The sequence below is a fragment of the Coregonus clupeaformis genome, chromosome 15, assembly GCF_020615455.1.
Source record: "Coregonus clupeaformis isolate EN_2021a chromosome 15, ASM2061545v1, whole genome shotgun sequence".
Taxonomy (NCBI): domain Eukaryota; kingdom Metazoa; phylum Chordata; class Actinopteri; order Salmoniformes; family Salmonidae; genus Coregonus; species Coregonus clupeaformis.
Window position 1 is genome coordinate 66,786,559 of NC_059206.1, and position 17,262 is coordinate 66,803,820.

At 43.9% G+C, this 17,262-nt stretch overlaps 1 protein-coding gene across 1 annotated transcript in view; it reads left to right on the forward strand.

The window, feature by feature from the left end:
- Positions 1 to 976: 976 nt before the first annotated feature.
- LOC121535798 (protein naked cuticle homolog 1) overlaps positions 977 to 17,262 on the forward strand; it is a 48,823-nt gene continuing 32,537 nt past the window's right edge. The window contains exons 1-3 of the mRNA XM_045225341.1: positions 977 to 1,333; positions 1,472 to 1,504; positions 1,831 to 1,970. Of these exons, the coding sequence (XP_045081276.1) occupies positions 1,309 to 1,333; positions 1,472 to 1,504; positions 1,831 to 1,970 (198 nt within the window). The 5' untranslated portion in view covers positions 977 to 1,308. The remainder of the gene's footprint in view (positions 1,334 to 1,471; positions 1,505 to 1,830; positions 1,971 to 17,262) is intronic.

The window sequence follows — 17,262 nt, forward strand, 5'->3', positions numbered from 1 at the left end:
AGAAGTGGGGTGTTGGTTTCATTTGGAATAAGCTTTTATTTTCATATTTACCACTGTATCAGTACAACATTGCATTTTAAACAAATAGGAGAATGGTTAAATTAGAGAACCCCCAAAGTTTGACTTTTGTTGCATTTAGGGGAGCTCATAACTCCTTCGGGGGTTAATTCGCACACTGTCCAGGCATGTGGGTTGGTGGTGCAGGTGGCTGCCTGGCTTGGTAGATCTAAACTGCTGCATGAGGCTGACCAGGCCTGTAAACTTAAACATAGCCTTGACCGTTATAGAGGCCCGGGATAATTTAGGGGCCATTACACTTGGGCCACGTGGGAGCCATCCTGTTAAATTGTGCACTTTTTTTGTTAAAGCAATAATTGGCTCTTTTTTTTGGTAAGACCTTGAACACGTCTCAAAGTTGTATGGGACTTCATGAGATGACTAATTTGAAATGTAGCTAGTATTGTATGCATTAAAAAAATGCAATGTGTCTCTTGATAGAGACACAAGCTGCCCTGTCTTCAGGCTCATACAGTATGTTGTAAAATGTCTGAAGGGCATTTATGGTTTATTAAATGTATGCCCCAAATTAGTTTGTCTTGTGTTTATTTTAGTTCTAAAACTGGGATCATAAAGTGTTCTATAAGTGCCATAAATATTATAAGTTGTATTCTATTTCATATTCGTTTTTGTTTATTCAGGACTCCCTCCCACAGTTTGAACTATGAAAAAATGTGTAAACAAGTTATTATAGGAAGCAATTAACCCAAAATAGTTATATGATTGATAAAATATTATGTTTGCATGTCTATCAATCAAATACATGTTTTTATTCATTCTTTTTTATCCTCCAGCGAAATATCCTTTAACTCCCTTTTGCGCTGCTCTTCGACCACCGCGCCTAGTTGGCTGGCTGGGAATGGTGGTAGTGGTGACGGGGGCTGCTGCATTGCTGCTCTTTTTATATTTGGAGACTCCGAAAGAATCTCGGCTAGCTTTCATGTGCCGCCGTCGTCCAATAAAACAGAAGAGAGCCTGCCTGCAAGTCGTCTAATCTTGGGCGAGGTGTCAATCATGTTCATTCAGCGGTTGAAGTGCGGGTTTTGGTAACCGCCTCCTTTACGCCTTGAAGGGAGTCGAAGCCGGGAAAGCTTTCTTCCGATCAAAGGCTAGTGTGGCGCTGTTGCCGTAGGATGTACTGAGCGCAGGCTGCTGCTTTCTTTACGGACGCTTCTTGTATCGTCTGGATATCGCTGATTTCTGGATTATAAATACATTTGATGGTTTTCAATCCCAACTCAATGCAGAGAAATGGGTAAACTTCACTCGAAACATGGTAAGATATGATGTTTTACTGAAAAATGTCACCCCTAATCGTTGATTTGAATGCTCACTTGCGGTAATACTTTCGAATAATGCTATCTTTATGCCTATCTTTATGTTCTCTGTTTCTCTCACCAATTGTCCCGAAAAGCTGCGATTTGTAAACCGAGGGAGAGTCCGGAGGGTGAGTAGCCCATAGGCCTACACTTAGGACAGGCTATACATTTGTAGTCTATATTTTAATATATTTGTTGAAAAAATACATTTAAAAAAGTATTTCCAGTCTATCTTCCCATTTAACCATGCACCAATAATGACCGACTCGTAGGCAACATCCGACGAAGTCTACTATCATTCAAGAAAATTATGAAAAAAACACAACGCTGAGGAAAGCTAAATGGCATATTATTATTATTATTATTATTATTATTATTAGAAAGATGTTACATTGTAACCTAACCGTAACATGTTGTTTACATTGTAATAACGCACCTTTTATGTTGATTTCAGGCGACAGTTTTGTAGTTAATGCCTGTTTGGCAAGGAAAGGAATTGACGATTGGCTCGTGAAACAGAAATACTATTGCACGGGCTCGCGGCTTGAGCAACAGGACTGTCACCACACGAATAAGTGCGGCTTGTCTACTCGGGTAAGTGAAATAAATATTTCAATATGACGTTATTATGATTTCAAAAACAAGATTGTTCATCTCAGTTTGATGTTGATACAGTGGAGCCTGGACCGTCCTAACATTCTTAGCTTCCCATTCGAGGTTTAGCCAAGGCTGCATTTATTCTTAGTGGGATAAGTTGTAGGCTAAAGTTTTCAACTGAATTTATCGGTTGTTGTGAATAAAGTACATTTTAAAAATACAAAAGTAGATTCTGTCACCTTATTGCAATACACCAATGGAATGATAATACCTGATAAATAGCCTACCAACTCTTCAGATGTTGCCCGCTTACTTTTTCTTCAAACACTCATAGCATAAAGTTTGCCTCTGACGTAGACCTATTCAAGGACATTCTCAAGAAATGTTGCTTATTTCTATGTTTTCTGTGCATTATGCAGAAGTTGAAAAGAAAACCAGAAATGTTGTAAAAAGAAAATAGCAGTGTGTTTAGTTATAGGCTAGTTGACTAATAATCTCAATGAAAAAAAAGGGAAATTAATGATAATATAAAGCTGACATCACACGGATAGTTTGCATATGTGTTAAAAAAAAAGTTGAGATAATCGTTATTTGCTTTGTTAGCTACACAACATAGATAGACATTCTTGACTCTCTCATCCAGACACATGGGCATTATTGAATGCAGTGGCACATTAGAAGAAGTCTAATGCAGGTGTGGCAAGATAAAAGCTGCTATTTAAAATTCAGTGTGCAGGAACTTCTTCCTCTTCTTGACCTGTGAAATTCTTATCAGTGTGTTAATTTCATTCCCATTGCAAACAGTTTGTAAGGTACATGATCCATTGGAAACAGGATGTTGTGTGTTTTGTGATTCTGGAGAATGAAAGTGTGACATGTTGACACTAACATGGCTGTTGACAAAACATACTTTTCCCCATATACATGATAGACCAAATATTTAAGAGGGAAAACTTTGTAGGCTTGTGTTTAAACCTCACTATTAACAAATATATTCCCCATGTTTGTTTCAACGTACAGTACAAAACAACATGTTAGTACAACTTTGTCCAAAAGGAGCCCTGACTTGATACACACTGCTTACTTTGGTAACTGTCTTATCGTCAGACACTTTTGGTGCATGGGAACAAATGTGTCACACCACCAAGAACAGATGCTGCTGATGTTTATACTCTAGGTAATAGATCACGGCTGAGTTGAAAGCATTGCAGTCTGACAGACTGGTGACAGGGCTGCATTGTAAGGCTGGGGTAGAGGTGGTGGAGGTCATGTCTGTTTCAGATTTGTCATCCCGGTAAACACACAGTGGTTGCGTCCCAAATGGCACCCGATATCGGGAATAGGGTGCCATTTGGGGACGCAGACTGTATTGTTGTTGTCGAGAGGAGAACTCCTTTTTTGGAAAAGCTTCAGAGGAGCCGGGTGTAAGCCTCTTTGGTTAGGGATGCTCACTTCTCAAAGGCAGCATTTTTTAGGATTGAGAGCTCATCAAAAAATCCACCAGGACTTTCCCCCTTCTCAGCTACTGAGCTCACTCAGCCCACTGGAACAGTGGGAAGCTAATACACTCTGTCCAGCAAAGTGGCCATCATGTTGCGACCACAGACATACCACCATTAGGATGTTTACATGCTACATTTCATGCTACAGTTGCCCTCAATGAGAATCAAGCATTCGCTGTCACACTATTTCATGGACATTGCATTTCTAGTGAGCTGCTCATGCTTGTGTGCATGAAAAGCACAAGAAAAGCCTTGTGTTACCTGAACGAGAGGTGTTCTAACCGTTTGCCTTTGTTTCTCTGGTTGGATTAACCCAAGCATTTATTATCCCAGCACTTTGAAACTTTGTCAATGCATGCAAAGGAATGTATCTAAAGTGAATATTTTATGTGATAGCATATGCCTCTTTTTGCTTTGCTTCTTATGATTTATCATGCCATTATCATAAGGAAATGACCGATGGCAGCGCATACCAGACCAGTCTGGTTAATTTCATTTAAATGTCTCTGGTATGAGGAAGACACAGGGATATGCTGGTGAGGAGCCAAGCCAAGCCAAGGACTCCTTCAGGAAGTGACAATCAGCCTCAAGCACGCTGGCAAAATATCTTGATCAAAGTCTAACCTGCGTCTAAAGTACACAGTTGTTTTCTCTATCCCTGCCGTGAGGTGTTTTTAATAGCAGCACATTGGTCGGCGGGCTGCGAAGGTGTGAGGCTCTGTTAGCCCAGGGAGGTTGATGAGAAAAGCAGCGGGCTGAGCTTTTTATGACTTATGCCCAGTTTGTATTGACATACGAGTGATCAAGTGTAGCACTGAGTGTCGTGATGGGGTCAGCGACAGGTCTGCTTGTTGCATGCACATGCTGTCAGGCCTCTAATAAACATCTTCATATTGTAATCGGACCCTCCTTATGACATCATCATCAGGGAGGAAGGGGTTCGGTGTTCTGTTCCGTGTAGTGTAGCAGCCCTCTGGGCGCGGTTAGGGTATGCATGGGCCCTCTGGTTCAGCAGACTCACCAGAGGGCATTGTGGGATACATGTGAAAGGGTGGGATTGTTTTGTGGAGCATTTTTTCATTCATGGTGTGAAGTGATATTTGGCCATGATGGAAAAGGAACCCCACTGAAAAAGTTGGATGGATTTGAACAATTTGGGCTCGGCAGAGTTTCTGTTTTATAAATAATTTTATTCTATGTGCCTAATGGCTTTCACAGCGCTGCGGGATTCTTATATTTGTATTCACAGTTTTTTAAAGATTTTAAGACACTTAAGTATGACAATTCTTGAAATTACGGTCTTGTAATAGCAATTTAGTGATACCATTTTTTATACATTGTGAGATATTTACTAGCAAATGTCTTATAAATGATATATGACTTAACCTTACCATGAAGAATTAACATTACAAAACTTGAGAGGGGGAAGTTTGTGGAAGTTACTGCTTTCCATAAGTCGTAGTAAATACCCTAACCCCATAGTATTGTCAAATGAAAAAGGGCTAAAACCTTAGCGAGGTGAGAATGCAATGCAAACAACCCTCTTAGCCTTTAAAAGCGGTTCATGTTGTATTGGATACATGTACTTTAAAGACTGTGTTCTTTTTGCCTCCCGGCTGAACTGAGATCCAGGAGAATGTGGGTCAGATGGTGGCAGCAGCGGGGAGTCTGAGACTAGAATCCTTTTGATCTGAAACCTCCCAAACCAAACTATCATATTCTTGAAAGGAGTGAGGGGATTACTGCCATAGCCTACCTCCTCCATCAAAATGAAATGCCCTTTTATGGAACATGTTTGTTTTGTAGAGCTTTAGCAAGGTTGTTATCATTAGTTGAGGTACATATGCATTGAATTGTGTTAAGTGGTAGGATAAGTCGTGGGGAGATGAGACTCCAGAGCCAAGAAGAATTTCCTTGCATATAGATTTAGTGCATATAGATGATTTAAACTCACTTGTTCTTATGTATTATTTGAAATCAACATTTAAGTAAGTTACCAAAGTTATTTTATGTGGAACTGAGCAGTAAGGACAGGTGGTTTTGTGGTATTGTCATTTGAGGTCCACAACAGGTGACCTGGGTACATTTTCTCTCCAGGCTATGGCCCTTTAAAGATAGAATCCACATTAGTGGAAACAGCGCCACTGTTCACCCCAGCGCCATTGTTATTGTTTTTGTTTTGTTGACTAAATGGAGGTGAGCAGCGTCCAAATGGAAATGAGCAGTGTGGTAAAATAAATTGCATTACGTAATCTGCAGTTCTATCGCACGTGCAATAATGTCTGAGGGGGAACAAACAGTGTTTGTTCTTTGCAGAAACTTCTTTGTTGTTGTGTTATCCCAAACAGATGTGTCAGTTTCATCACTAAGGATTCCAGCTTTAATTCTGATTCTAAACACAGTTTTTGTTTTTTACTATGCTGTTTTTATATCTCCTATAAAGTTTTGTAACTTAGATTATTAAGTAGGAGTAGAGAACTCCACAATTTATGATTTGGCAGTTCCAATGCCTGTCTGGTCTGGTTTGTTGGGTTTTAAGAAGTCTCTGAGCCAAGGTGTTGAAGGTCTCCTGCCCTCCCCTGCCTTCTCCTGTCCTCTTCAGGCAGTGTTGTGAGTTGTACCCTAAGCCAGCGGTCTGTCTGGGGAATTTGCAATGTGCTGAAAGTAAATCGCAAAGATTTCATTTGATGATTTGTTAACGCATTTTCCCCCACACCCTTGCCAAGTTCCTTTCCTCCTCCCTAAAGCCCCCTCTCCCCATCTCAGCTCTCTCCTCTCCCCCTCTCCCATTTTCCCTCTCAGGCTCCATCTGTTTCTTGTGTTTACCCTGTGGCCTTGCCTGGTTGTTGCTGATGAAATTAGACTGCATTTGAAGTGGGACAGGGAGGTGGATGTATAGACGCCCCCTCCTCTGTGAGGCCTAACCCTCTGTGTAGTAAAAGGAGGCCCCAAGTGATGCTACTGGTGGAGTCGCCGAACCCATGCTCTGGCCTGACAATTCCAAAGCACATTTTTCAAAACCTTCCATCTAAGGTTTAGATTCTAAACCCATACAAAACTGAGACAAAAAATCTTAAGGTACATCTGACAACGAACGGCGCTCTGAAATGAATCGTAGAGTAGAACTTCTGCCCCCATCCCCCGTGTTTCTCACTGGGTGCCAGCGCTCTGATTTTTGAAGGAAAGCTTTTAAATGTGCTCCCCTCAGCCTCTGAGTCTGATAAAAGACATGGCAGTTCTGTGGCCAAGCTTCTTTTATTACTTCTTCTCCTGTAGTGTTTTTTTATTGTCTTCACAAAAGCACAGGGTCCTTGTCTCGGCGCTGAATGCACCTTTCAAATGCAGACTCCTCTCTTCCTCTCTCTCTCTCTTTCGGTCCTCTATCTCTTTCTGTCCTCTCCCCATGCCTGTGCTGTTCCCACCAGCTGTCCCCCTGCATGCTGTGTGTGACAGTGTGTAATATGCCCCTCTCCCGCCAGGCCATACCCCTCCACGCCCCCCTGGGAGGACAGGCCTGTTGTTGGTCTTTGAAGAGGCTAGGAGAAGTTTGGAGTTGTGGTCTAAGAAAAGAAAGCGTTTGCCTTTGGGGAGAGGGCTGGAGAGTAGGGGGACATGCACCTGGCTCTGTGTTATTCCAATGAGAATAGAAGAGAGGAGAGGAAGTCTTGTCTTGTCGTATCTGGGGGACTGGGAGGGTGAGGAGACGCAGGTGGAATTAGATTACATAGCTGGACCCTATGTGACAATGTAAAGCGGATAACCCTCATTGGGTGTTTTGTCAATGGATCCTCTGGAAAAGGTTCAGTGAAAGAATGAGATAATAATGATACTAAATGATGTAAAAGTATCTATACGCGATACACAGACATTTGATCTGTTGGCACTGTTGTTTACAACTTTATGTTGTGTGTTGTGATACTCCTGTGTTACATCTCACATGGTTCTCCATTCATTTTAGTCTGAGTATCTTCACAATATTGTTCCATTGTTGATTTGTCTCCATTTATTGTTGGGTTCCATGTCTGTGTGATGTTTTGATCTGATTGTTTGTGTGTGAATGTGTAAAAATAGTGATTGAGCATGTGAGGTATGGGGGCGTGCAGGGGGGACGGTATGGGACTTGTGTGTGTGTGTGTGAGGATGCCGTGTGTCTGGGATGGGCTGTCCGGATGCACTCAGGAGATCAAAGCAGTCCCCGGAATGTGCTCGGAATCTCCAGGGATTAGCAGCTGAGATTTGGGCTTTGTTTCCCCACATATCTGCTCACTGTGGCGCTACAGATAGCCCACCATCAATTGGAAGTGTTTCTCTTCTCCTCTCTCTTCTCTTATGATGCTTTGCTTTCAGTAGGAGTTGTTTGTATGTTCAGTATGCTAGAATATATACTTTTTTAGTGTTATTTTAACACCACGGATAGATATTAGTGCTTTTTTCTCTTTGACTCTCCCTTTGTCTTTGTTTTGTGATAGAGTTTAAAGCTTCCGGTTTTGAGATGGCTTATCGAATTGATGAGTGTGTGCATATTGAGTATCAGTGAAAGGCCTAATTAGTAGATTATCCATCTAAATATAGAACTAATCACGCTGACATCATCATGCTGAGACGAGATGCTCACTTCTCTTTATCCTTTTGATGTGTGGATGCATCAGACACTGTGTTTTGAAAAACAGATCTAGAAAGCAAATACAGATGTAGGATCTTAATTTGAGCCAGTTTCCAACAACAGGAAACTAATCTTGCAGCAACATGAAATGTGGAAGATAATTAATGGAAAAATGTTTAGGGGTTGATACATTTTTGATTAGGACAAAGCAAGTCTGACATTTCAAATTGGAAATGACAAACTTTAGAAGCATTTTAAAAACTCAAATACAATACAAGTTTGCATTTCCTGCTTTGCAAAAGAGTGATCAAATTCAGATCCTACATCTGTAGGCTATACCCCTATTTTTGTTTTACTCTGGCTGATTGAAAAGGGATGTTCACAGAGAGTGTTAGTAGGAATGGATGTTATATGGGACAGGAAGAATTGGTAAAGATGGAGCGTGTGAGGAAGGACCATGTATAGACTGAGTGGGAGAGAAAGAGAAGGGGAGATATAGATTGAGAGAAAGAGAGGGGGAGAGAGATTGAGAGAGAGAGGGGAGAGATAGATTGAGAGAAAGAGAGGGGAGAGAGATTAAGAGAGGGGAGAGATAGATTGAGAGAAAGAGAGGGGAGAGATAGATTGAGAGAAAGAGAGGGGAGAGATAGATTGAGAGAAAGAGAAGGGGAGAGAGATCGAGAGAAAGAGAGGGGGCGAGAGATTGAGAGAAAGAGAGGGGGAGAGAGATTGAGAGAAAGAGAGAGAGCGGGAAAGCGACTCCTGTAGTGGCGTTGTGCTCCGCTGAGCTTTCCATGTGAAGCTCAGTGCCCGTTTTAATCACACACTTAAAAGGCTCTGCTGAAGTGGGCGTTTAAGCGTTTACACCCTGAATAATTCTCTCTTGTTTGTTTATGTGGTCCCCCTGTGGGTTGAGCTCTGGCCCATGTAGTAAGCACGGAATAATTTGACTGAACAAAGTCGCTGCATGTATACGGCTCTTATAAATAGGACAAGATCATAATCTGAATAAAACTGCAATCACACACATAGACACACAGTCAGGCACACACATGCACACATACAGTGGGGAAAAAAGTATTTAGTCAGCCACCAATTGTGCAAGTTCTCCCACTTAAAAAGATGAGAGAGGCCTGTAATTTTCATCATAGGTACACGTCAATTATGACAGACAAAATGAGAAAGAAAAATCCAGAAAATGACATTGTAGGATTTTTAATGAATTTATTTGCAAATTATGGCTTAAAATAAGTATTTGGTCAATAACAAAAGTTTCTCAATACTTTGTTATATACCCTTTGTTGGCAATGACACAGGTCAAACGTTTTCTGTAAGTCTTCACAAGGTTTTCACACACTGTTGCTGGTATTTTGGCCCATTCCTCCATGCAGATCTCCTCTAGAGCAGTGATGTTTTGGGGCTGTCGCTGGGCAACACGGACTTTCAACTCCCTCCAAAGATTTTCTATGGGGTTGAGATCTGGAGACTTGCTAGGCCACTCCAGGACCTTGAAATGCTTCTTACGAAGCCACTCCTTCGTTGCCCGGGCGGTGTGTTTGGGATCATTGTCATGCTGAAAGACCCAGCCACATTTCATCTTCAATGCCCTTGCTGATGGAAGGAGGTTTTCACTCAAAATCTCACAATACATGGCCCCATTCATTCTTTCCTTTACACGGATCAGTCGTCCTGGTCCCTTTGCAGAAAAACTGCCCCAAAGCATGATGTTTCCACTCCCATGCTTCACAGTAGGTATGGTGTTCTCCCGAGTGGCGCAGTGGTCTAAGGCACTGCATTGCAGTGCTAGCTGTGTCACTAGAGATCCTGGTTCGAATCCAGGCTCTGTCGTAGCCGGCCGTGACCGGGAGACCCATAGGGCGGTGCACAATTGGTCCAGGGTAGGGGAGGGAATGGCCGGCAGGGATGTAGCTCAGTTGGTAGAGCATGGTGTTTGCAACGCCAGGGTTGTGGGTTCGTTTCCCACGGGGGGCCAGTATGAAAAATAAAAAAAGAATGTATGCACTCACTAACTGTAAGTCGCTCTGGATAAGAGCGTCTGCTAAATGACTAAAATGTAAAATGTAAATGTGTTCTTTGGATGCAACTCAGCATTCTTTGTCCTCCAAACACGACGAGTTGAGTTTTTACCAAAAAGTTATATTTTGGTTTCATCTGACCATATGACATTCTCCCAATCCTCTTCTGGATCATCCAAATGCACTCTAGCAAACTTCAGACGGGCCTGGACATGTACTGGCTTAAGCAGGGGGACACGTCTGGCACTGTAGGATTTGAGTCCCTGGCGGCGTAGTGTGTTACTGATAGTAGGCTTTGTTACTTTGGTCCCAGCTCTCTGCAGGTCAGTCACTAGGTCCCCCCGTGTGGTTCTGGGATTTTTGCTCACCGTTCTTGTGATCATTTTGACCCCACGGGGTGAGATCTTGCGTGGAGCCCCAGATCGAGGGAGATTATCAGTGGTCTTGTATGTCTTCCATTTCCTAATAATTGCTCCCACAGTTGATTTCTTCAAACCAAGCTGCTTACCTATTGCAGATTCAGTCTTCCCAGCCTGGTGCAGGTCTACAATTTTGTTTCTGGTGTCCTTTGACAGCTCTTTGGTCTTGGCCATAGTGGAGTTTGGAGTGTGACTGTTTGAGGTTGTGGACAGGTGTCTTTTATACTGATAACAAGTTCAAACAGGTGCCATTAATACAGGTAACGAGTGGAGGACAGAGGAGCCTCTTAAAGAAGAAGTTACAGGTCTGTGAGAGCCAGAAATCTTGCTTGTTTGTAGGTGACCAAGTACTTATTTTCCACCATAATTTGCAAATAAATTCATAAAAAATCAGACAATGTGATTTTCTGGATTTTTTTTTCTTCTCAATTTGTCTGTCATAGTTGACGTGTACCTATGATGAAAATTACAGGCCTCTCTTATCTTTTTAAGTGGGAGAACTTGCACAATTGGTGGCTGACTAAATACTTTTTTCCCCCACTGTACTCTCAACATATTTATTTACTTGTGTTTATTTAGTCACCAATTTAGTCTACTCCCACATTTGTATGTTTTCATTAGTAGGATGACACAGAGAGACACCAATGATGGTCTCCAGTCTACAACTCTTGGAGTATTTACTCTCTGCTTCAGACACAGGGTGACCACAAGGTCCCTGTGGCCACCTGAGTGACAGACTGAGAGAGAACAGAGGAAGTGGGGCATAGATAAACATTAAACAGCTCTGGGACCATTGTGGCCTCCTCCTGACAGCCAGCGTGGGGCGTAGGCCCTTCCCATGGCGCCTGGGACCCAGGGGCGCTGGGCCTGGCCTGGAGAGAGGTTCCCTACCTGAGCCTAGATTGTCTGTTAGGGGATGTTTTTGGCCTGGGCTGGAGGGAGGTGGCCTGGGCTGGAGGTGGCCTGGATTGTCTGTTAGGGGATGTTTTTGGCCTAGGCTGGAGGGAGGTGGCCTGGGCTGGAGGTGGCCTGGATTGTCTGTTAGGGGATGTTTTTGGCCTAGGCTGGAGGGAGGTGGCCTGGGCTGGAGGTGGCCTGGATTGTCTGTTAGGGGATGTTTTCGGTTGAGAGAAACCCAAACACAGGACAGGAGAGGGGGGCCCAGCTGTAAAGGAAGGCCCTGCTCCCTGCTGCTCTTGTGTGTTTATGCTCCACAGGTGCCTGAGAGAGGCCCAGAGAGGAGATGACTTTACCCCACGTCACAGCCTCTCACTGGGGCAGGACGACCAGGGAGGAGTCCCTAAAGGGCCATTTGGCCTGGCTGTTAACCTTAAACCCATTACTCATACTAAACACAGGCAGAGGAACCTCAACCGGAAGAGTGCTTAACCAGAGATGGAGTTGGTCTGTGTGAACTCTGAATGGAACTGAATGTAAAGTGGCCACAGGCTGTCAAGCGTTTAACTGTGACTACTGGTTTGTGGGGGTGCGTGGCTGGCTGGTTCTCCATCCGTAGCCTCAGATTATGATGCCATGCCCAGAGTTGTTTTTGTTGCTTTGTGTATGCATGTGGTGTGTCTGTGTGTCTGCATGTGACTGTGTGTGGATGATGAGGGCAGCTGAGGGAATCTCCTGTGGGCTTTGACAGTCCTCAGTGGACAGTGAGTGAGTGCTCTCTACCCTTGGTTGTGTAGCAACAACCAGGGGCCTGAGCTGTAGGCCTCCGCACCAGGCAGAGGTTAGCACATGCCTCACTGTCTTGCCTCTGCTGCCCCATTTCAACTCTAATAGCACAACTATATTTACTAAACACAGTGTAACATTTCTGGGTCATTTCCACTCCAGAAGCATCAGTGTTCTTCTAGCTTAAGTCTGCCCAGCCATTGGACTGTGGTGGGCCTAGCTTACGTTTTATCCCTCTCTGAGGTACACCTGGGGCAGTTGGAAATACTGTTTCAAATGCAGTGTGTCGTTCTCCTCCTTCTTCTGAGTGAGCTATCTATCTGAAACGGTTCTGCCTTAACTTTCTGCTGCATTATCAGTGGAACCTCACAGATTTAAGAAGTGAAAGACGGGTTGCCTGAAGGGAGTGGAAGTGGAACAAACCGACTGTACCGATTCATATTTGATGCTTCTAAGGCAATCCGCCTGTATGCCGTCGGTGTGATACTTTCACTTGAGATTATGAAGCCGCTGCTAATGCTACACATTCCCCAAAATCTTTGAAACCAACAAAAGTGAGAGGTTCAATGACTGAGTTCTGGATTCTGTGAGTGGGGTGCTCTGAGAGTTGTTTTGTTCTTTCCTGTTTGAGTTCCCGTTTTCTGATTGGTTTGTCGCTGGTAACGTTTCCTGTGTGTGCGTGTGCGGTAGTGAATACACATGCTGTGCAGGCGATTGTTGGTGTGTGCTTGCAGGGGATTCAGTCAAGCACGAGCGTGAACAACATGCTCCACCATAGTTCGTTATCGTGACCAACTGACAGCTAACCCTGACCACTAATTCTGGTTAGAGCTATGAATAGAAACCCTTAAACCTGCCACTGGCACCAGAGTGCTCTCTGTAGTGGAAGTGGTTATTTCTGCCCCTGTGTTTATTTGCTAAATTGAGAAGTTGTCTGTAATTAGAGAGAATGTTAGTGTAAAGTTTAAAGTTCAACATGTGAGAGATGGTTTTGAGGTAGTTCAATATGATAGGGACTAGGGAGGATGTCTGTGTGTCTGTCTGGACTGGGTTGAAAAAGTCTGTGTGGTCTAAGGTGTGGTGACTCTGTCTTTCAGGTCTCTGGGTTCCTTCCCATGTCAGCCTTAGAGAAGTGTTCACCTAAACCTTATTCCACCTTTGTCCTACGTTTAAAAACAAGACACAACTATCTCGAAGTGGCTGTGAATTTTCCCTTTAGATAATGGCTTGGGACAATGAAAGAAGATGGACAGTCAGAGCAGGTGTAGGCCCAGATGTCATTTCCTGACAAGGTAGAGAGCAGAGGTGTGTTTAGCTGGATATCTCCCCAGTGCTCTGTCTGCGGTGAGAGGCTGAAGTGCCTGTCACTTTCTACTTCCCCTGAGGGCTATAGTTCTTGACTAAAAGACCCCCTTCCTTCCTTCCTTCCTTCCATCCTTCCTTCCTTCCTTCCTTCCTTCCTTCCTTCCTTCCTTCCTTCCTTCCTTCCTTCTTTCCTTCCTTCCTTCCTTCCTTCCTTCCTTCCTTCCTTCCTTCCTTCCTTCCCTCCCACGCTCTGAAGCACTTTAGACCGGTGTCTGAACCCACACAGACCCCTACAGCACCGTCTCCTAAACCCACTCATGATACTTCAACTAATTACCCAGACCTCCTAGACACACTGCGTCACGCCCTCTGGAACTCATACAGCTCTCTCTCTCTCTCTCTCTCTCTCTCTCTCTCTCTCTCTCTCTGCAGTGTTAACCCCACACTGCTGCCTATACGGCTCCTCTCCCCTCATCTCTTCCATGCTTTAGAAATGTGCTTCACTTCACTCTGCATTCAAAGACAAGGGCTATAACGTAGTGATTTGTTACTCTTGGCAGACTAGGACACTGGTAAATCAAGGCCAAGTGACAAGCGGTCTCCATTCCTTTCCAATCCCGGCTCCCCCTGGGAATGGAGGCTTTCTCCCATAGAGGGTTCATCATAGTGGCTGGGCTGGCTGGCGGAGAATGTGTTCGAGAGAGAAAGAGTGAAAAACAAACACCATTGTAAATACAACCCATATTTATGTTTATTTATTTTCCCTTTTGTACTTTAACTATTTGCACATTGTTACAACACTGTACATAGCCATAATATGACATTTGAATTGTCTCTATTTCTTTCAAACCTTTGTGAGTGTAATGTTTACTGTTCATCTATTTCACTTGCTTTGGCAATGTAAACATGTTTCCCATGCCAATAAAGCCCTTTCAATTGAATTGAATTGAATTGAATGAGAGAGAGCAGTCCACCTGGAGTTCATATTCTCTCTGAATTTTAATTTTAATTTTTTTATTTCACCTTTATTTAACCAGGTAAGCCAGTTGAGAACAAGTTCTCATTTACAACTGCGACCTGGCCAAGATAAAGCAAAGCAGTGCGATAAAAACAACAACACAGAGTTACATACGGGGTAAACAAAACATAAAGTCAAATATACAAACAGAATATATATATACAGTGTGTGCGAATGTAGTAAGTTATGGTGGTAAGGCAATAAATAGGCCATAGTGCAAAATAGTTACAATTTCGTATTAACACTGGAATGATAGATGTGCAAAAGATGATGTGCAAATAGAGATACTGGGGTGCAAATTAGCAAAATAAATAACAATATGGGGATGAGGTAGTTGGGTGGGCTAATTTCAGAATGGCTGTGTACAGGTGCAGTGATCGGTAAACTGCTCTGACAACTGACGCTTAAAGTTAGTGAGGGAGATAAGTGTCTCCAGCTTCAGAGATTTTTGCAGTTTGTTCCAGTCATTGGCAGCAGAGAACTGGAAGGAATGGCGGCCAAAGGAGGTGTTGGCTTTGGGGATGACCAGTGAGATATACCTGCTGGAGCGCAGACTACGGGTGGGTGTTGCTATGGTGACCAGTGAGTTAAGGTAAGACAGGGATTTGCCTAGCAGTGATTTATAGATGACCTGGAGCCAGTGGGTTTGGCGACGAATATGTAGTGAGGGCCAGCCAACAAGAGCGTACAGGTCACAATGGTGGGTAGTATATGGGGCTTTGGTGACAAAACGGATGGCACTGTGATAGACTACATCCAATTTGCTGAGTAGAGTGTTGGAGGCTATTTTGTAAATGACATCGCCGAAGTCAAGGATTGGTAGGATAGTCAGTTTTACGAGGGCATGTTTGGCAGCATGAGTGAAGGATGCTTTGTTGCGAAATATGAAGCCGATTCTAGATCTAACTTTTGATTGGAGATGCTTAATGTGAGTCTGGAAGGAGAGTTTACAGTCTAACCAGACACCTAGGTATTTGTAGTTGTCCACATAGGTCTAGGTCAGACCCGCCGAGAGTAGTGATTCTAGTCGGGTGGGCGGGTGCAAGCAGCGTTCGGTTGAAGAGCATGCATTTAGTTTTACTAGTGTTTAAGAGCAGTTGGAGGCTACGGAAGGAGTGTTGTATGGCGTTGAAGCTCGTTTGGAGGTTTGTTAACACAGTCCAATGAAGGGCCAGATGTATACAAAAAGGTGTCGTCCGCATAGAGGTGGATCCGAGCTTCACTAGCAGCAAGAGCGTATTGTAATGTATTTACAATTGTATAAACTGCCTTAAGTTTGCTGGACCCCAGGAAGAGTAGCTTCTGCCTTGGCAGCAGTTAATGGGGATCCATAATAAATACAAATACAAATCTACTGTATCTCCATTAACCCCTTCTCAGTTCTCTGCTGCTGGGCTGGGGGAAACCAACCGCAGAATAACAAGAGCTTTAAAGACCCTTGATCTAGCAGCCATTTTCTCCTCCTCCTCTCTCTGTGAGACACTCGTTTGATAAACAGCCTGATAAAAGCTAATTGCTGTGGTTACATATTTTTCAAAGCCCTAATAAATACCTTGCCTTATGCCTTGAGAAACAGGCAGGTTGCAGTGGAGTGCGTTGCCCGAGGGGTTAGCAAGCTAGCAGAGCTGTAAAAGAGTATCTTTGCAGGTGTAAAAGTTTTGTAAATGGGTCATTAAAGCGTTGGCTAACTTCACACATGAAGCACAAAGAGGCAGGGAGGGAAGGAGGGAGGGAGATTAGCTCAAATCAGCATGTTTCTGAAGTACAGAAATGAGGGCTGTAAATCTCCACTAATATTCTACTGAGCCTTTTAGGGGGAAGTCTTTGATGTGGATGAGGTAATGTGACCAGCAATGTTTGCAATGTTAATCTGACGTGGTGAAAATGACTGGTGGGCAGGCCGTGCACAATCAAACTATAAAAGCCAGAGGCAGTCATTAGGGGATAGTCTTCTGGGGGGCTATCAACAGAGCTGGATTCACGCAGACGGGCACACACGCAAGCAGGCACACACACGCGCGCACACACATCATTTTCTCTCTCCAGGCCCATGAGTTAAATCTGGTATCAAAGGCACCACATTCAGCAATGTTATGTTATGCAGTTGGTGTGCACGGATGCACCAAATGTCAATAAATATACCAGCATAAAACCATGAGATTGGACACCACAGCTCCTCCAATCACAAGGCTTTTTTTCCCTTCCCAGTGTTGCTAGAGGATAGAGCTGTCTGTATGTGACCTGTTCAGTTAACTAGAGATAAGAGGGTAAACCCACTGGCATGCACCCCTACAGGCCCCTCCACCTCTCCTAACCAGCCCAGCGTAGCCATCACAGAACCCTGGTGCTGCTCACTGCATACCACACACACTTTAATCATAAGGCAGCTTCCTCCCTCCCTCCAACCTGACTGGCTGACTGGCTGCTGACGAATCCCCAGCCTGTGGCTATAATTTCCTTCCTGGGTCACAGGCAGGAAGGGAAGACAAGTGGGTGTGCTGTGAGTGAGTGGTGTCAGGCGTGGGGCCGCAGAGTCTGCTCCATAACCCTGCCGACTGCAATGAAGGTGTCCGGTCCACTCTGCTCCTTCAGAAGCGTCAAATTAGCCACTGTCGTCCGACCGTCTGGCATGGTGTTTCAAATGGGGGACCTGGAGTTCAGTCAGTGAGTTGTTATGGTCCAGTTAGAGTTCAAGGAAACATTCTTTGTTTCCTTGAAGAGGG